Source organism: Dermacentor andersoni, chromosome 5, assembly GCF_023375885.2.
Source record: "Dermacentor andersoni chromosome 5, qqDerAnde1_hic_scaffold, whole genome shotgun sequence".
NCBI classification, from domain to species: domain Eukaryota; kingdom Metazoa; phylum Arthropoda; class Arachnida; order Ixodida; family Ixodidae; genus Dermacentor; species Dermacentor andersoni.
Genome location: NC_092818.1, coordinates 130,835,964 through 130,856,677, shown reverse-complemented (window position 1 = coordinate 130,856,677; position 20,714 = coordinate 130,835,964). Strand labels below are relative to the sequence as shown.

General features: G+C 43.8%; 1 protein-coding gene across 3 annotated transcripts in view; it reads left to right on the top strand.

Annotated features, from left to right (window-relative positions):
- Positions 1-20,714, top strand: part of LOC126532087 (uncharacterized) — a 60,876-nt gene that overhangs the window by 37,399 nt on the left and 2,763 nt on the right. For 2 of the 3 annotated variants that reach the window (XM_055071003.1, XM_055071005.1), the window contains 8 exons: positions 5,555-5,653; positions 7,245-7,423; positions 10,392-10,783; positions 11,979-12,075; positions 13,197-13,392; positions 16,286-16,430; positions 18,461-18,541; positions 19,582-19,736. In XM_055071003.1, the coding sequence (XP_054926978.1) occupies positions 5,555-5,653; positions 7,245-7,423; positions 10,392-10,783; positions 11,979-12,075; positions 13,197-13,392; positions 16,286-16,430; positions 18,461-18,541; positions 19,582-19,736 (1,344 nt within the window). The remainder of the gene's footprint in view (positions 1-5,554; positions 5,654-7,244; positions 7,424-10,391; positions 10,784-11,978; positions 12,076-13,196; positions 13,393-16,285; positions 16,431-18,460; positions 18,542-19,581; positions 19,737-20,714) is intronic. The other variant, XM_055071004.1, reaches the window with a different exon arrangement.

Sequence of the window (20,714 nt, the reverse complement as noted above, 5' to 3'; positions counted from 1 at the left end):
TAAATGACTGGAACGTTCTTCCATCGGCATGGTTGTACAGCACTGAGGTAATCGAACAAATGGTTACATAGGACGTAGCGGTATCTTTTTCTCTTTTCTGTTTTGTTGGTACCTTATGTTGGTACCCTTCTGTTTTGTTGGTACTTGTTACCTTATGCATATGCGTCTCCATTTGCTTGATTCAAATTGGTATGTTGTTGCTTTGCTTTTGTTACAGTATTTCGTGCATTTCTTTACTAGCCTGATTGTATAACCTAATCTAACATTTGGGTGCTTGAAGAGTTGTAGTGGTCTTCAGCGTTGTCATTTATTTTAGAGCTTTTAGGTGTGTAAAAGCACCCTTTTTTAGTTTGTTTTTGTTATCACACTTTCTACCTTATTTATCGTTGTTGCTGTTACAATACAATTGGTGTTTTTGCATTGATCCATCTGAATTGCATGTATTTTTGTATTAGTTGAATGTATTTATATCCACTCTGCTAGGGCCTCCTGATGGCCTGCAGTATTCTCTAAATAAAAAAAGAAACCAAAAGTCATGGATTCGAGTGACCTAATAAACTATAACTTAATTAACTGTGCCTTAATCAACCGCGCCTTAATAAACACCATAGGGCGTGGGTTCTGGTGCCTTAATTAACTATATCTTAATTACATGTCTTAATTAACTTCGCCGTAATTAGCACCAATGGCCATGGGTTCGACCATCAATGGTGGCACCATTCATTTCGGTTTCATTGAATTTTGGTCCCACCAAAGGTCGTGGGTTCAAGTGCCTTAATTTTTAACGCCTAAGGTCGTGGGTTCGATTTCCACCAATTGTCGTGGATGCCACCATCAATTTTGGTGCCACTGAATTTTGGATCAATAACGCCGGACGGCCAATTTTTCGCCAATGCCGGACTACGAATTTTTCGACTCATAAGCCATTTTAGCCATGTGTGTATGAAGGTTATTCTATTGTGTTATTGTGCGAGGAATTAAGGACCTCGCCTAATGGTGAAAGTGACACGTTTTAGATTTGCCTTATCATGGATGGTCTCTGCTAGGAAAAGCGGCTGCACGTGCTTGATAACTGCCTGTTATTCCTCGATTTCGCGCTATTTCTAGTTAGCACTATCTTTGGTAACATTTCTCCTTGTTAAGCGGTTCACGCGTAGCTCTAGTACGCTACGCTTGTCACGTGTTTTGACGTGTTAATTAGCCACAAGGAATAAGGACGGCTTCATTCCATTCACCGCAACCTAGTCTCAGCCACCCCGTTTGTGCAGTGCTTCAAAACCGCACTACGTTCCCATTTGTAGAACGAAGTAACCTGGGGCCGTATGCGCTATTCCGGCTGAAGATGTCGCAGATAATGCCGCAAGTATGCAACAAGTTATCAGGTAGAGATGGATCAATGGATTGGTCGAAAGTAATCTGTTAATTTTACTATTCCGTCTCAACATTACGGCTAGCAAGAGCGCACTAAGCATTCAGGTGAATAAGATAATCACTAAACGAACAAAAATGTACCGAGATTTATAGAAACACACGCGGAAAATGCTGAAAGCCTGTAATTACACGTGGGAACTTATCGACTCTTTCAGCTCCTTTAGGACCTATAGCAAGCATTAAAAAACCCCTCTATACTTTGTTTACCAACCCTACCTTTTATTTATTCTTTATTTTAATTTTTTTTATTTTTACCAACCCTCCCAATTGACTCATTCAATTACCCAATGGCCCTCAGTCACCAGCAGCTGTGGAGCACCTGACCAAGGCGGCGGTCAGACCTGTGACGCAGCAGAGGGTGATATGAATCTCTGGACCCGGACAGGCCGCCAATGTAAACTAACCCTTGCAATCTTTACCAGTCGAACCCTCTCGAATGAAGCTAGCGTAGCAGGACTCTTTGAGGAACTATCAGGCATTGTTTGGGATATAATTGGCCTTAGTGAGGTTAGATGAACTGGTGAGGCTTATACATTGCTGAATAACGAACATGTCCTCTGCTATAGAGGTCTCCCAGATAAGAAGCTATACGGGATAAGATTCCTAATCCATAAGGACATAGCGAGGAACAGTGACGAATTCTACAGCATTAATGAGAGGGTAGCAGTAGTCGTAATAAAACTGAATAGGATGTATAGAATAAAGGTAGTACCAACCTACGCTCCAACCTCCAGTCACCGTGATGAAGAAATAGAACAGTTTTATGAAGCTGTTGAATTAGCGATGCGAAAAGTGCTAACTGAGTATACTGTAGTCATGGGTGACTTCCATGCAAAAGTGGGGGAAAGCAGGCTCGTGAACAAGCAAGTAGCAACTATGGCGTGGATTTTTGGACACTCGAGGAGAGATGTTGGCAGAATTCGCGGAAAGGAATAAGTCGCGAATAAGGAACACCTTCTTCAGGAAGCGTTGGAACTAAAAGTGGACCTGGAAAAGCCGAAATGGTGAAACAAGAAATGAAATTGATCTCATACTTTCTGTCGATCCCAGCATAGTACAGTATGTAGAAGTGTTAGGTAGGGTAAAGTGCAGTGATCATACGTTAGTGAGGGTTAGGGTTCACCTCAATTTGAATACTAAAAGTGTAAAATTGGTCAAAACAAAACGGGCCAACCTAGACGCAGTAACAGTAAAAGCAGGCCAATTCAGGTTGGCACTTGCAAACAAATATATGGCCTTAGAACAGAGAGCTGAAGACGACATAGAGGCAATGAATGAAACCGTAACTAGGCTGGCTTCTGAAGCAGCAATTGAAGTGGGAGGTAAGGCACCAACGCAACCAGTAGGTGAGCTCTCCCAAGTAACATAGGACCTAATAAAGAAACTACAAAGAATGAAAGTGCCCAACTCAACAAATCAGATAAAATTTGAGGAACTTTCAAAAATAATCAACAAGGAGAAAATAAGGGATATTCGAAATTATTACGTGAGAAAGACTGAGGAAGCAGTAAAAAATGGGCGCCGCCTGAAAACAGTGAGAAGTAAACTAGGCATCGGACAAACCAAGTTGTATGCACTGACAGATAGGCAGGGTTATATCATCAGCAGTCTCCAAGATATAGTAAATGCAGCGGAAGAATTCTATACTGACCTGTACAGTACCCAAAGCTGCCACGATACCTCAATTAGAAGTAGTAGTGAACAGGCTACAGAGGTTCCTTCTATAACTAGCTATGAAGTTAGAAGGGCCTTGCAAGACATGAAACGGGGAAAAGTGGCAGGAGAAGATGGACTATTAGTCGATTTAAACAAAGATGGTAGAGACATAATGCTTGAAAAACTAGCAGCCCTTTATATGAACTGTCTGTCAACTTCAAAGGTCCCCAAGAACTGGAAGAAGCCAACATTATACTAATCCACAAAAAGAGAGACGGTAAAGAATTGAAAAATTATAGGCCCATTAGCTTACTTCCAATATTGAAAGTAATCAGACAATTACAATCAGCCTCTCTATATGGCTTTCATAGATTACGAAAAGGCATATGATTGAATCAAGGAGCACAAGAAGCTTACGTAAATATCTTGGAAAGTATCTACAGAGATTCCACAGCTACCTTAATCCTCCACGACAAAAGTAGGAAGATACCTACAAAGAAAGGGGTCAGACTAGGAGACACAATCTCTCCAATGCTATTTACTGCGTGCTGGGAAGAAATATTCAAGCTATTAAACTGGGAAGCTTAGGAGTAAAAATCAACGGCGACTATCTCATCAACCTTCGATTTGCAGGTGACATTATCGTCTTCATCAACACTCTGGACGTATTACAACAAATGATTGAGGACCTTAACAGAGAGAGTATAAGAGAAGGGTTGAAGATTAATATGCAGGAGACAGAGATAATGATCAATAGCCGGGCAAGGGAACAAGAGTTCAGGATCGCCAGTCAGCCTCTAGAGTCTGTAAAGCAGTACGTTTACCTAGGTAAATTACTCACAGGGGACCCTGATCATGGGAAGGAAATTTACTAAAGAATAAAAATGGGTTGGAGCGCATTCAGCAGACATTGGCAGATCCTGACTGGAAGCTAACCATTATCATTAAAAAGAAAGATGTACAGTCAATGCATGCTACCGGTGCTGACATATGGGGCATAAACTTGGAGACACAAAGAAGCTCGAAAACAAGTTAAGGACCACGCAAAGAGTGGTGAAACGAAGAACGTTAGGCATGACGTTATGAGACAGGAAGAGAGCGGTGTGAATCAGAGATCAAACAGCGATAGCCGATATTCTAATTGACATAAATAGGGAGAAATGGAGCGGGGCAGGTCATGTAATGCGCAGGTTAGATAACCGTTGAACCATCAGGGTTACAGAATGGGTACCAAGAGAAAGGAAGCGCAGTCGAGGACGGCAGAAGGTGGGGCGATGAAATTATGAAATTCGCGGGGGCTAGATGGAATCGGTTGGGGCAGGACAGGGGTAATTGGAGATCGCAGGAAGATGCCTTCGTCCTGCAGTGGACATAAAATGGGATGGTTATTATTATTATTATTATTATTATTATTATTATTATTATTCTGTGCATTATTCTTAACTCATATTTTTATAATCCAAGCGTATAAAGTACCTCTGGACCAGGTTTGACCATTTTCAACATACAAGCGTAGCATATAAATGACGTGTTTGTCTGTAAAGTATTACGGCGTAGCGCGCCGCCAGAAAACAAATCGAAACGCTTCGCGCCCTCCCTCCCGAAGAATCTTTTAACCCACAGCCACAGTCATGCACAAATGCCTCTTCACAGGGTGTGTTTCGTCACTAGCCATGGCTGCCCTTGCAATGCAAAAGGCGCAACACAAAATATGAAGAGAAGGCAAAAAAAAAAAAAGAAAAGGAAGGAGACAGGGTTCGACGCCGCTGTACATTCCTCGGCTCTGGTATGGGTGAAGGCAGGGAATAAACACCGCTAAGGGTGGCTACTAAGAACAGAAAGATAGACTGTTTCCATTGGCAGTGGCATTCGCCTCCAGGCGGCATGGTACAGGACAGTTCATTTTTTCTGTCGCCTCTAATAATAATAAACAGACATGAAAAAATTATTTAGGCGAAACGCTTCTTAACGGCGTTTTACAGCTTCCAATGTATGACCAAAACTTTAAGTGGGGCCTGGTGAGGAGTCCTTTAACGTAACATAACTTGCTGCAACTTTCATTTATAATACGTTTACAAGAAAATTATCTCTATAGCTTCTATTATCCTCATGCACGGGTTGTAACTGCTATTATTATTTAAATTTGAAAATTCGCAGTTTGCTTCCAGAAAGCATTTGCAAGGTTTCTTTTGAAACAGGCTGCTAGTTCTGATTCCGAAGTAAACATTTCGAAAAAAAGGTTTGTAATTATCCTTCCCTGGCGACATGGACCACAGCTAAGTGTGGCCAGGGAAAGTTAGTACAGTTAATATAACTTGTGTCATCTGGGTTGATGTGTCAATTTCTCTTAAATCGCCATAAATTTTATTAGCTGCTGCTGTACATTATGTGAAGATACATTCGTATGCGTTCACGACTCACTAAATAAAGCTATCTACAGTTCAATTTTTTTCACTTTCTAACGCAGTCTCACAAGGTTTATTTTGCTCCCGGATCAAATGGTACGGTACCACCCCAGGACATCATCCTTGGTGAAATGTTCTTCGACACAGCTGAAAAGTTAAAGGTATGTACCAGGAACAAGCTAACCAGATACGAAACATAAAACTGTTCTTCTCGGGTATTGAGGTATATGAGAAAACGATATATAGCTCCAAGCACAAGCTGAAAATATTGTTGCCTGGAAAATGTGACACCGGCTGAAAAATTACTGGTTCCAGACACATTCACAAAGAAAGGCCTCCATTTCTGCCAGAGCAACCCCTTTCCTTCGAAACTCGCATTCATTTTCCCTGAAGCATGAAGATCGATATTAATTGGCCGCTATTTATCATGCTTGATTGTCTACCAGGAACTCAAGAAAGAATGGTCGTTCACTGACCTTTACGTGCGCATTAAAGAACGCCAAGCAATCGAAATTTATCTAGGCCCGTATTGACAGAATTCTAGCTCTAGAGCTATTCATAAATGGTTCCATGAGTCGTCATAATTACACATTCTTAGGGAAGGCAACCATCTCACACCAGTTGATGACAACCATCTCACGCGAGCAAAAAAGAAACTGTTCTGGGCAAACGCACTTTTTGGAACCTATGTGAAAGGAAGGTTCAGTGGGGCGGTTCATTCAATTATGTTCAACTCAATGCGATCCCTACAACTGTATCTATTCGCATCCTACGCAACGTTAATCTCATACAGTGTTTCTGTTTATGCACCGCATAAGTCACAACTTTAATCTCATTCAATGTTTATGTTTACGCGCTACATCATTCACAAGCTATGCAGAAATGCGAGTACCAAAATCAGGCGAATGCACAGAGTGTCACAAGAACGAAAGCGACATATGATTCTTCTCGAGGAAACAATGCTTATGAAAGGCGTACGCTCATAGGTTAATATCTAAATATATTCAAGCATTATTACACCTCGTGTCTCAGTGGCACATAACAATTCCGCAGTACTGGCCAAGTGCCATATACCTAGTGGCACGTCCCCCAATTTCCCAAGAATGGTGCAGCCCAAATATAACATTAAGAAAATCAAAGAAGGCGCTGAATTCCATAAAAAGGTATGTTTGCTTTAGAGACATCTCTGAGCTGACATTGAAGTACAGGTTTTATGCCGCTATTTATTGTCTTAGACAAGGGTGGCGCTCAGTGGCACCAATTTGTCGGTTCCGTCCATCGTGCGTGGACAGAGACACGACACGCGAAACCGTGTGAAGCAAGCAACGTAAGCTTTAAAATATTTGTGAATTTGGCTTCTGGAGTCCAGGCCCGGTGTAGCTTCTCAACGGTTAGCAACCTACACATGCATGTCAACCGCCTCAATGCCTTCCCTATTTGTCCATGCTGATAGATGCTCGCTCATGGACACAGCAGAGTTATCAGATATTCCCAGGTCCACACCCCTTAGCTCGGAAGCAGGCTTTTGGCATAAGTGACGCTTGTACCTGCTTTACCAATGGGTAACCACATGCTAAATAAGCTCTGCAATTAATCTCTGCAAGGAGCTACGTGCCTTAATTAACATATCCAATCTCGCTGGGATTACAACCAACAACTTCTTATAGCCAAGACAACCTGAGCTCCCACGCCACGGCTGTGATAACTTTAGTCCGTAAACCCTCATCAACGTTATACTCACTCCTGATGCAGTCCAAGAGTGCGTTGGAGTGGTCGTCGGTGGCAGCCAATGAGAGCGCACGCATGGCTCCTGCGGCCAAGTTGTACCTGGTGCACGTGGACATCACAGCCAGCTGGATCGTCCTGGGCATCTTGGCCTGTTCCACGGTGGCCGTCGGGGCTCTTTGGGCCGGAAACACCAAGAAAATGCTGTAAGAGTAACAGGGCTTTGGTTTTCCTATCGTTCTTCACAGGTATAATTTACAAACACGAACCGTCACGCCATATACGAAAGTCATTCGTTGTCTTCAAAGGCATCTCTATAAGCTGGACGTTAGTCGAAAGGCCCGTTTAGAACGAAATCCAAACAAGACAGGAGTGGAGACATGAAGGGATCAACAGAGGTCGAGGAAAGGATGCCCCACACAGTAGCCTGTTTTACCGCTGTTGGGCGTCTAAGATAGAGAAGCGTTGCGTGCGATTTCACAAGCGAAGTATCTGGTGCAACAAATCGGCTGCGGGCCCTTTAGCATTGAGCATTTTTATATCTTACTCTTTTTAGGAGGTGTTGACCATCCCTTCAATATCGCTCGCGTGAGATTAGCGAGGACCAGTAGCAACGTACCTGATATAGCCCGCCATAAGTAAAAAGAACTAGGTAAAAATGAACAAAAACCGGAAAAGCCGTTTGTGTTCTTTTTACCCAGTAGCAGGCTATCCAAACTGCTTTACTTTGAAGCTTTTGTACCATCGCTAAACGGTGGGGCAAGAAGGACAACACATAGGCGTAGTTTCTAACAAAGCAAAGTTAAGAAAGCCTACAAGCCAAGCATTTATTGATTCTTTGTCTATAGGTGTATCACACTTACGATAGTCGTTGCCGACGCATAGCTTGAATATAAAAGAGGAATGCGAAGTCGGCATGAGCGGCTCTTGCAGCTCCTGAAAACGCAGTAGGAAGTCGCATATATAAAGCTGGTTGAATGCTTTCACTGGGAGCTACAGCAATGACCCAGCAGTTTATTGCATTCTGGTACTAAGCACAGAGACTCTGGTTCTATTGCCACCGCACGTATCGTACATAGGTGCGTGCAACGCAATGTAGGTGTTCGTTAAAAGACTGCAAATTCACCAAGGTTTCTGGTTGTACGGCGTCTTTCGCATGCAGCTCGGTGGCTTTTATTCCTGCGTATACGGTTTCTCTCTCCAGTCGCACTTACTATATTAGCCCTTCTTATTTGGAGGTGCAAACTCTGACCGTACTAAATAATGCAATGAGTCAAGTATAATTGCGCCACGACACAAGAAGTAAGCGTAGCATGCATGAATTAAACTAGCCGATGAGGTTTAAAGTCCTGAAAAAACATAGCTGCAACACTACACATCGATGCGTAGGGCTCCACATTAACTTCATGACAACTTCTAACGCCCACCCGATTTCGGCACGCTAGCCCTTCTTTTTCTCCTTTTTTTTTTTTTTTACATTCTGCCACGTCAGAATGCGGACTCCAAGCCAAGTATAGAATTTCTTTCCTCGTCTTCATCAGAAAAGCACCGTAGCCAGCGCCCGCTGGGCGGGTAATACGCACGAATTTTTGGCAGATTTCATTGGTTGAAATTTACAAGTCTTGAGCACATAATGTCTCCATCTACAATCACTATACTTGTTTTTTTCTTTTGCTGTTGTTTTTCTCGGGAGGTGCGTCAATATATACGAATGCGTAAACGCGACTTAATTAACGAATAATTAAATGCGGCAAATCAAACATATTTCTTATCATGCAGCAAAAAGAAATAACGCAAATGCATCTGCTTCCCAATATCTAACGCTGGAAGTTCCAATATTTCTGTCGTATTATGTATGCACGGCGCGCATATCACTTCGCCCCGCGAATGTACGCTTTTTTAAAACTTGATGTTACTTTCGTACAGACCAGAAGAGCGAGCGGTCTTGTAGTGCCTATTTCTACGCGGTTAAGTTGGTATGCGAGTCGCATGCGATCAATATATCGGTAACGTGAAGCAGGTTACATTTCAAACCTGCAAGCAAAAAAGTGCACTGAGGGAAGCCGAACGCAAAAAAAAAAAAGATGCGGAATAGGGATCTGCGATGCTCTAGCCGCGATTTCTACCGCATTGGATATCTCTTAGACGACAGCCAAAAGCTCTCACGTTCACTTTTTTTTTTTGTTCTTTTGTGTGATAGGTCAATCCGCGATAGCATTGAGCTAAAGTACATACGTTCCCGCTTTGAATAGTAGTCTTAAATGTATCTTTCATTTTTCTAAAGAATTCCAAGTGCAGGGCTATCATCGAAAATTTTATATTCCCCTGTAAACTACTGGCACGTTCAGGAGCGCGATGGCCAAAGCGTGATAAACTTGCTGTAGAGTTGTGTAAAGATAAGCATCTTGGAAAGGTGTGTTAAGCTGGCGGTGTTGATGTCAGTACTCGGAGATGTGGATGGTCAGGACAAGAATGACGTGACATGAAGGTCATGATAAGAATCGGAGATAGTTTGCAAAACACTTGGCACACTTGAGAACGGATGGTCCATACGTGTGTTGTGAGAGGGAATACTTAACATTGCCTAGCCGTTTCAGAAAACCGGTTTCATCAAACACCAAATGAAACGCATCTGCATGGCACTGGCACCTTCAGCGATTCCTCCAGGCACTGATCTTGCAATCTTACTCGTCGCGGTACCATAGTGGCTATGGCGTTACGCTGCTGAACTCGAGGTTGCGGGTTTGATCTCAACTATGGTAGCCGCACTTTGAATGAGGTGAAATGCAAGAACACTGGAGTACTTACGATTTAGTTGATCGTTGAAGAATCCCAGATGGTCAAAATTCTGTACGAACCACCTCATAACCAGATCGTGTTTCTGGCACGTAAGACACCCGACCCTAATTTCACGCATACTTCCGAAACACCCCACTTCTAACGCTCGCTTTTCTACACCCCACTTCAAACGCTCACTTCTAACACGTGTACCCTGGAATACTTTCGAACACATGCAACCTCTTTATCAGCGGCATTTTCCTTTGGTGCTAGAGAAGTTGAAGCATAAACTTAGCGCCTGTGATACGGGACGAGGTGCCTCCAAGAAGATATCGAGCGCATCTCATTTGCTTGTTTCGCGCGCAAACCGGCGCTCGACGGACACTGCTTGCGCAGCTTCCTCACGCTGCACCGGCGCGTCAAGCCAAAGAGCGAGCCACTGCATAACGACGACGCCGACCTGGACGTGGTGCCGGTGGCCCTGGCTGCGGGATCGTCATACACATCGTTGGCGTTGGCGAGCACTTCCTCAGTGGCGGTCTCCGAGCACAAGCGCAAGCATCAGCATCATCACGAGCAGCAGCAGCAGCAGCCGTTCGATGTGCGCAGCCGCCCACGGCACGGCCACAAACGCAAACCGGCTGACGATTTCGCCAGCTCTGACGAGGAGCTGCTGAACGAGGATAGCTACTTTGGCGAGTGCCCTGTCGACGGCAACCTCATCACGCTGTTCGTGCTCGCGATAGCCGTGAACCTGCTCCTGCTGTACTACTTTTTCAGCAAGATGTGTGAGTGCCAGCTCCGTCTTTAACATTCTGCTCTCTTTTCTCTTACGTTTGGGGTGCTATGCACAAACTATAATCTGGTGACTAATTCATAAGCACAGTTAGTTCGTAAGCAACCTGACATTTACCAGTGATGTCGCTTCTCATCCCGCTTGCAGTCACGATTTCTCGGCAGTTGTTATTGATGTAGAAATGTTTTTTTATAAATGGGAAGTCATACCGGTCTCCTACGAAATAAAGAGTTGAATTTCTTATCCATGAATGTACCAGGTAATACTGACCACTCTGCGCTTGAATGTCTGATTATTTCTATCTTTTCTGCTTGGTTATTAGTATGTAGCTAAACTCTACAATCTTCTGATTTTTCCTGCAAATGGTCACTGAAACAGTAAACAGTAGCTACATGTATGTAAGAATTTGGTTCCCATTGATAGCGACGCAAGAATGAAATAAAGACACATGAAAGAGTAGGTACACAATCAGAGCCTGTCAAATATATCGATATTTATTTATTATATTTATTTATTTATTTATTTATTTATTTATTTATTTATTTACACCGCTACTACTATATTCTTCAGAAGAAGAGTAGCACAATCACCATTAATGCATAGTTCATATATGCAATAAAAAAAAATAAACGCAATGTGACATCCTGATCTATACAAAACTGAAATTCAATTAAAAAAGAAAAGAGTGTTCATAGCCGCACGTTACCCGTCAATAGCATTGAGTAACTCACTCCGCAATGGAATTACATTAGAGAAACAAAACGACGCAGCCCATGAATACGGCGTGAACCCGCCGTTGTGACGTATGGACTTTGGCGTTGCTCTGCTGAGCCCGAGCGCACAGGGGTCATATCCCCGCGGTGGCGGCCGCATTTCGATGGGGACAAAATGCAAAAGCACCCACGTACCGTGCATTGGGTGCACGTTAGATAACGCCAGGTGATCAAAATTGATCCGGAGTGCTGTGTTTCATAATCATATTGTAGTTTTGGCACGTAAAGCCCCATACTTCATTTAATACAGCGCAGATAACTTCGTCAATACAGGTGCTGCTCGCAGGAACGTTGGGAAATCGTTCACACTTAGTGTAACTGCACAGAATTCCTAATCAGATGAAAGTCGACGAACATCAAGTCTGTCTTGTGTCATTCACGAATATTTCCCCTCATTCTTTTTTTTTTCTGCAGGGCCTGTACTGGTTGGCTGCATTGCGATCGGCGCAGTGATGTCACTGATCATCATTTTCGACTGCATCGCTTTTCTTATACCTTGCGCCAGCGCGAGGTAAGCTCTACTTTTTCCATGTCACATGCGATACGTATCTAACATCGTCTGTTAGAAACGCAGACGATATGTCTCCCTTAAGGCATTTGACTCCTTAAGAACTTTTGTGATACACCGTAGTCTCTTACGCTGTGTTCTTATGCGTCGACTTGAATAAATTACTTTTACAATCATAGGTGGACTTCACGTGCTTAGACAAAAAGTAATTATTTGCTTCTAGTGACTCGCCCAGGGGTTAATGTAGCTCTAGCTAATCAATGTCTTAGATGTAAGCAATGTTCAGTCACATTTCGAACAACAAACTCCGCGTAAATGAATATATATTTCACTTTATTTCTTACAGGCATCTTGTATATTTCTGGTCGTTTTCTTCTTCCTTATTTCTCCTTCATGCCTGCATCGTCTTCAGCTGTATTGTCAAATAATTTTTGTGCATGTCAGTAACACCCAGAAGAACTTCCTGAACAAGACGCGGCGAATGTTACTATAAAAAAATAAACGCGTCAAACGTGGGAGCTACATTCTGTCGGCGAAAGAAAATTTGCGAGTACGCTTGAGCTTCGCCTTTAAGAGTGCAATGTGACAGCATTCAAAGAACAGTGACTGCTTCTCACCCTTTCCGGCAACTGCAGCTTAAGTAACCGTAGTGTTTTCTTGGAAACGCTGGCAGGCAACGGTATACGCCCGAAGAATTGCTTTCTAGGTTTTTTTTTTCTCTTTTTTTTGTATAGTGTTGGAAGGATCAGAGCGGCCCGCGCCGCTCCTGCTAAGACGGACTTAAACGGCAGCTGGGAAATTGGTTTTTGTTTGAGTCTTCTCGTATATTCAAATTACAATCAGACGCTATCATGTCGGTAGGTTGTGTGAAGTCAGGCTTAACGAATTTTCTGACGCATTTTACTTTGAGAAATAAATTAGTACAGTAAGGCCTGTGCTCCACGCGGAGGGCCTGGATGAATCAGCAGGATTTTCTTGGCCGCTGACGCCGACACCGACGCCGGATTTTCTGCGCCATGGGGCCCTTAATGCTATCGCGTTGACGTGCCTTTGGCCCTTCACAAAATGCAACAAAACAATCGCGGACAACCGCAAAACAATCGCGGACAACCGGCCCTGTGCAGGATGACCAACTTGATGTTCCCGTGCTTCGTGCGGAGCATGGAACTGCGGCACCACATCGTGATATGGTTCGCCGTGGCTATTCCCATCGTCTGGATCATATTCCGGAAGGCCGAGCACGCCTGGATCCTGCAGGACTTCCTGGGATCGAGCTTCGCCATCAACATCCTGCGATGCGTGCACTTTCCAAATTTCAAGGCAAGCTTGACGGAAATGCCACTTTCTGAAATTACTGAGTCCATCCGTTTCCCTATGCCTTGTGTCTCGGGAATGTCGTTCTGTTCCCGCTCAAGGACAAGAAATCCTGAGGTGAGCTAGTGCTGAACGGTATAAAGTTTAGATCAGCAGCAAACTGTGTGAACAGGCGCCGGTTACCTTAGGAAACGGCTCGTCGAATGACAGACAAGGCGCAGAAGCGAGACAGCACACGTGCACTAACTACAACTGAAAGTATAACCAAGAGTTACCAAACTAACCTTTACTGGTAAATGTCAGAGTAGTATACTACCTGTGGACGCTACTGTACACATACCTTTCCCCTATTTATGAACGCCGCAACGCGGGACCTTTCAGCTTCACCCTCGGGAATCGCAGAGTATTAGTGGGCGATAGAACGGCGAAGCGTTGAAAGCGATAGCAAACTTTAGCGTTGCGTTGAAGGTGTCTTGCAACGCTTGCGTGACGTGAAGCGCCGCAAGCACTAGTGCAGGCGTCGCACCTCGACGGTGCATGAAATGAGGCCGAAGGTGTCTGTTGTCGCCGGTGTCTGTTGAGACAGGTATTCAGTAACACCTATGCTGTCCTTATGTTGATGCTTACTTACAGGTGAACTCGGAACAGTGTGTGCACCACGGTGTGCGTGGCATGCGCACAGCTGCCCAGCGGGGACGCCAATGTGCTCGCGCACAACGGTCGCGTCTGCAGCAGAAGCCAGAATACTTCCCCGACTCCAGCAGAGCCGACTGAGCGGAGCGTCATTTCCGCGTTGGCTTCGTCGCTTTTTGCAGCCAAATGAGAGAGAGAGAGAGAGAGAGAGAGAGGTCCAAAGAAGGAAATGACTGCGCGCATGCGCGTCGACCCCGTGACAGCGGGACCAATGCGCTTCGAGCGTCCCTATAATTTCTCTCGCATTAAAAAAAAAAACACAGCGCTGAAAACATTAACTGCAACATCAACGCCTTCGGCCACAGATTTATATAACGTATTTTTCGCAACTGGTAGTCCTAAGAGTAGGATTTCGGCTAGGTGCATATCACTCCATTACTGCTGAGCATCAATTCTGCGTTTGAGAAGTGTCTCCTAAAGGCAATACTCATATAGCTTCATTAGTTAGACTTACTTATTTATCAAACAATATAACGCAATCTATGTCCGCTTCTCCAAGTAATCGAGCTTATGTATTGCGAAACTGCGCTATCTGTCGTAGGCAATTTGTATTCAGCCTGCAACCAAAAAAAAAAAAAAAGAGAATCACCTCGTTTATCTGCCTCAAGGGCCCCAAGCAAGTTACTTTTTGGTTTGTCTTTCGTGTTTACAGATTATTACACTGATATCCGTCCTCCTATTCTTGGACGACATATTTATGGTGTTCATCACATCTTTACTCACGGTAAGTGCTCAGGGCGCTGTGACGTGAACTGCTAGTCTGTGATCATTCATTATAAAAAAGAAATTAAACAATATTTATCTTCTAACGCATATATATATATATATATATATATATATATATATATATATATAAATGAGCCCTCCAGTTCATAGTGAAGCCAGCAGCCTTAAAACATTGAATGGAAGTAAAATGAAACTACTGGCAGGAGTTCTATAGCTGCTGCGATGACTGGTTCCCATTTAATGCCTTAAGTAGACGAGCACTCTGACTCAATGCGATGTTTATCAAAGGTTCCATGAATCTCATTTTTTCTCCTTCTTCTTGTTAACTAAATCCCTTTTTAATGTCACAGCTAGACAATGTAAATACGTAATTCCAATTTAGTTCGGCCCTTTGGCGCAGCTCAGTGTCAAGTTAAATCGAGAGTATATGCTACATTAAGGCCTCGAAGCGCTAAATTGGTTTTATCGCATACCTGGATACCTAAGGTATGGTAGCAACGCTAAATGCTAAAGCAATGGTCAATTGTGCAACAGCAGAACCACTTGGTCAACGAGTAGGCTGTACGTTGTTATGGAAGAAATGTGATCGCGAAAAAATGTGCACGCAGAAAAGACAGCGAACGCAAGCACCCATTAGCGACTGCTTTTCATCAGATTTTAATTAAGGGCACATTATTAATATAGCTCATGTTCGCTATATTATTGTATTGTCATTTTGACGATAAACAGCAGCTAGTGAGCTCTCTTACCCTTTGTGTTTCTCGTGCGAGCTTTTTTTTAATATTTATTTCGCCCTGATTCAACTTCAAGTGTGAAGTACATGTTACATACTTCATGCCAGATAATTTTACGCCTTGCACTCGCACATGGCAGGATAGTAATTGCAATAGTGGTACACATAAGCGCCAGATAAACAACACGTTGACCGGCACATTTATGAAGGTCACGAGGTATCGCACGTGAGCTGCCCCGCTTTTATGAGGAGCGGCTGTTACGTACCTTTACTGTTACGTCTTCTTTAATGCGATAGCGTCAAGGGCCCCATGTCGCGAAAAATCAGGCGCCGGGGTCCCGCGACTAGCTTCGGCCGTCTTTCCGCGAGATATCATTCCGAACCACGCATATCCTATGCGGCACTAAAGTTGCTCGTACCTTCTCTTACGTTCTTTGCACAGTTATTCCTCAGAATTTTGAGAATGGCAGCCCACAAACAAACGCCAAACACAAATCAAAAGTGCGAAACAATAACAGAAGATCGGCCCACGCACGGCTTTCGCAAGAAGTTTCGACTAGAAAGCTGGCTTTCGTGCATAGATTTTGCCGCCAGCGTTTCCTGGTAGACATTACGCTTACATAAGCTGCAATTGCCCGGAAGCATGAGAAGCGCTCAGGGATGTTTGAATGCTAGCGCGTTCCACTCTTAAAGGCGAAGCCTAAGCGTCCTCCAGAATTTTTTCTTTTCTTTGCTTTGTTATCGCAGAAAGACGTGAGCGTGATGGAAAGCGTGGCCATGGGAGTGCAAGACTTGCCCGTACTCATGAGGGTCCCGCACTTTTTTCCGGGGGAATCGGCCGCCTGCAACGGAAGTGCCATGTTCCTGGGATACGGCGACATTGCCGTACCAGGTAAGCTGCGGCGTCAGGTGCCTCTCTTGCTCGCCCATTTACTTAAACATTACCTACATCACATCAACGGCACTGCATTTCGAACAAATGACCGTGAGCGCTCCACTGGGCCTCGTTTTATGTATGTATGTATGTATGTATGTATGTATGTATGTATGTATGTATGTATGTATGTACGTATGCATGCATGTATGTATGTATGTATGTATGTATGTATGTATGTATGTATGTATGTATGTATGTATGTATGTATGTATGTATGTATGTATGTATGTATGTATGTATGTATGTATGTATGTATGTATGTATGTATGTATGTATGTATGTATGTATGTATGTATGTATGTATGTATGTATGTATGTATGTATGTATGTATGCATGCACGCACGCATGCATGCATGCTGTCGAGCCGAAGGTCGTTAAAGGGCAAAATATTCAGTGAATAATAAATATAAGCATACCGGGCACTGAATTTACCCACAGCTTAATAAAGCCCAATGCAAACTGCATAAAATGTAAAAGAGGAAGAATGTTGAGAATATTACCTTAAACTAAAGAGTGAGATAACGGATTACAGAGCGGTCAGGTATGTGTGCGGAGTAAAACAGGGCAAGTCAAAAAGCAAACAAATAAGTAAAACGTGCCAGTTACACAATGCTTACAGCAGAGAAACAGAGAAAAAAAAAGGAAACAAGCCACTACCTGTGGAAGAATTAATTTTAACACTATGTTGCACTATAACATCAACTGCCCAAATGAAATGAGACACAATAGCGAACCTTCAAACTGGCTTAAGTAATCTGGTTGGGTTAGCGCATTAGGTAGAGAGGTCCAACCATATATAGTTCAAGGGAAACACGAATATTTGAATGTGTTAGTTCGCGTTGTGATATGTCAAATTCTACTTCGTGAGAGCTTCTTGTGGTCCGAGGTGAGCGCTGTTGTAAGTACAATTCAGTGTTTAAACTGGACGAACCACGGTGTAATTGATACAGAAATTTTAGGCTATCAACCCTTCTGCGCTTGGAAAGCGCAAGGAAGTTGAAGGTCAGTTAGCATATTAATAACGGTATCTGGCCTTATATATCTCGGTAATATGGCGCCCTGCGCCGCTCTTCGAGCCTTTTCTATTTTATCAATCTGGTATTTTTGGCGCAGCTCCCATATCACGTTCGCATATACGAGCAGGAGGCATTCAAAGATCAGATGCGCAGTTCATTCGGCCTTTATGAATGCAAGATTTAACTTCCTCTAAAGAACAGACATTGGTAATGTGTGTACTCCAGTGTAGATCAGAAGAGACAACTGTGCCAAGGTGGCTAACATGGGTTAGATGTTGTCCATCGATTTCACATTTGAATTCGAGCATATGTTTACTTCCGTTCGTCAGTCGTATGTATGGGGTCTTGGTAAGGTTGATTTTCATTTTATTTACCGCGCACCACTGCTTGAGACATTGCGATGCGGAATTAGAAAAAACTTGCTCTTCATGGCAGCTTACACCCGAGTAAATAAGACAGACATCTGCAGATAAACGTATACCGTGATTTTAGAAGGTAACATGTCTGCGATACAGCAGCTTTTACATCGCAGCTGTTGCTTTCCGACTTAAAACTTCATTAACCAATGAAATCGTTTTCACGTGATGTCCTTTGTAAACAGCCTGGCACTCGCCACTGAAAGTCGCGAATGTAATTGTTTTTTTTTTTTTTCAGATGAGCTAAGTGGGAGGGGATGTGGGAGCACGGAACTCTCCGACCAGGCTTTCCTTTTAAAGGACTCTAGTCAGAAGTATTTCGGTGCACTTCAATCGGCTCGCTTTGAGCTGAGCCGTTGCACGCGTCCGTACAAAGCTTTAAGAAAACTCGCAAACTTAATTTTTCATCCATAACGATAGCTTATTCCCCAAGCATCTTTGCTTATGATTGGCCGCGACCTTTTCTTACGATCTGTTATAGGAGTGTAAGAGCTTCTTTCCGAATAGGGACCGTGAAACACCTCTGGCCCTTTATATTTTTTTCTTCTCTAGGACTCGCCGTCGCATACTGTCGCTCGTACGACATCATCGTCAAGAAAGGACTGCCCTGGTACTTCCTGCTTGCAATAGTCTGTAAGTTGTGCATCATGAGCATGCAGTTGCGAACGTTAATCATGCAAGTTTTCAGTCTTATAAAAGTTATGTGCACGAATTATAACGCCGGCAAGCCGGCTGCGTTTGCTGACTTGTAGACTGTTGGCCAGAAACACCAGGTACAACACTCCGAGTAAGGAAAAAATATTAGAGTTCTAAGTTTTAGGGCGCCTAAACCCAAATGAGTGATACAGTGACCATGAACAGCTTAACGTTGACGGGCCAGTTCGACACGATTTAGTCATGAGATTGACAACCTTTAGTGATTTGTAAATGTGTGTTAAAAAAAGTAAGGGCCAAGTAATTTGTTCTTATTCTTGCCGTCACAAGCAATAGCCCGTTCACCACATTTCCCGCCGTCGCAATTTCACGCCTCCCAACAAAGCATACCGCTCGCACCTTTGGATTCATCACAGCCTTGCAATCACGTCCGGAGGCAATTTGCAAAGGCACTAAACCAATGCGATGTCATCCTCTTTCTTTTGTTAGTGCGCACAGTAATTGCAATCAAGGAAATGCACAGAACGTTTCCATTCGCTCTTCCGTTCGCAATAAACAGCTCCTGTGCCGCCACGTTGGGGCTAATGACCTCACCGGCGCGCAGCTCGGGGCTTGAACGACTCCGCGACTGCACAGGTCGATGCGCCGTATGTAGCCAATGAAAGGAAAAGAATTCGACTGCTATAGGTGCGGTGGCCTAGGAACAGATGCGTGCTCTTCGAAAACACCTCGCAAGAGAAGGCACAGTCGCAGAAGCTAGCAGAGAAGCGGCAGTTAAATATGGGCTGCAGATTTGTAGAAGTGGAAAAAGGTGGAGGACTTGCTTAAATAATCTGGGACTTTCTTCAATCCCGTTGAGTTTGAGGGGCTTATTAAAGTACGGGCCGGTGACTACTAATATGGACTGTGTACTTATTGCCAGTTTCAACCTGGTCTTCAGATTGACTGAGTTGAGGAAATAAATGCTTTAGCCCATGGTTGATTGTTACGTTTGGCTTTGCTACGAATCCTCCCTCCAGGCTACGCCGCAGGGTTGATCATGGCACTGACCGCAAGCAGTCTGATGGACACTGGTCAGCCTGCGCTACTCTACCTCGTTCCTGCTATCCTGCTGCCCGTAATACTTCTCGCCTGGTGTCGCGGCGACCTAAAAAATTTTTGGAACGGAGATTTCGTAAGTAGTCCTCGCACCAGAGACGCTTACACGTAACATGAAAGCACTAGAGACACCATGGACAACGCTGAGCGGGAGCTCCTTGTTTTTTTTTTTTTTAGTTCTGGAAAGAGTTCGTGTGGATGCCAAAGCGAGCATGTGTCAATCTGCTTGCGTGATCGAGGCACATGTGATGTCACGTGGAGAGCAAGTCCGACAGACGACGATGAAATATCTCGAAGTAATAAAAAGCAAACATGCACCACATGCTTGAAGAGGGCAGTTGCACTAAGCAGTATTTCCCGTCGTTTAGTTCTGCCAACAGCTAAGCAAGGTGATCATGAACTCAGGCCGATCGGTTTTCTCTGGACGCATCCAGCAAATTTATGCTTTTGCACAGTAGCTCTGTGAAGTCAGTTCACGTGACATTGTCCTCACGCCTCAGTCAACGCAACTGTGGTGACACCACCCATAGTGAAAGAAAACAATCACGTCACAGTTTTTTAGCGACCTCGGCGTATGTTAAAAACAATATAACGATATATTAGCTTAGAAGGAATTCAAGGCCACCTCTTCCTTTCTTTTTTAGTAATTTGCGTGGCAACTACGGCACTGAACACGTCATCGCTATAACATCCAGCAGTGAATTACCCATTTCTTAATTTCTTTACCTTGCTCTTGTGTAAAGTTACTATATCAGCTACAAGATCGATATTTTTTTGTTATTTGTGAATAGTACTTAACTTGTGGTCGATTTTACTTCTTTTTTATCAACCTTCTTGAGCCGATATTGCCCTCACCTGAGGAGACATTCGTACACCCACGAGGGAAAGCCCTCACGAGGGCCTTCGTCACCCTCACCTTCCGTCACCCTCACATGGTAACTTGAAGTTGTGGTGAGAAACACCTTCGGGAAGATAGGTGAAGGTGAGGTTATGGAGGCCGGACGTTGTGAGGTCAGGGGGGGGGGGGAGAGGGTGCGGTTACGATGCGAGGTTA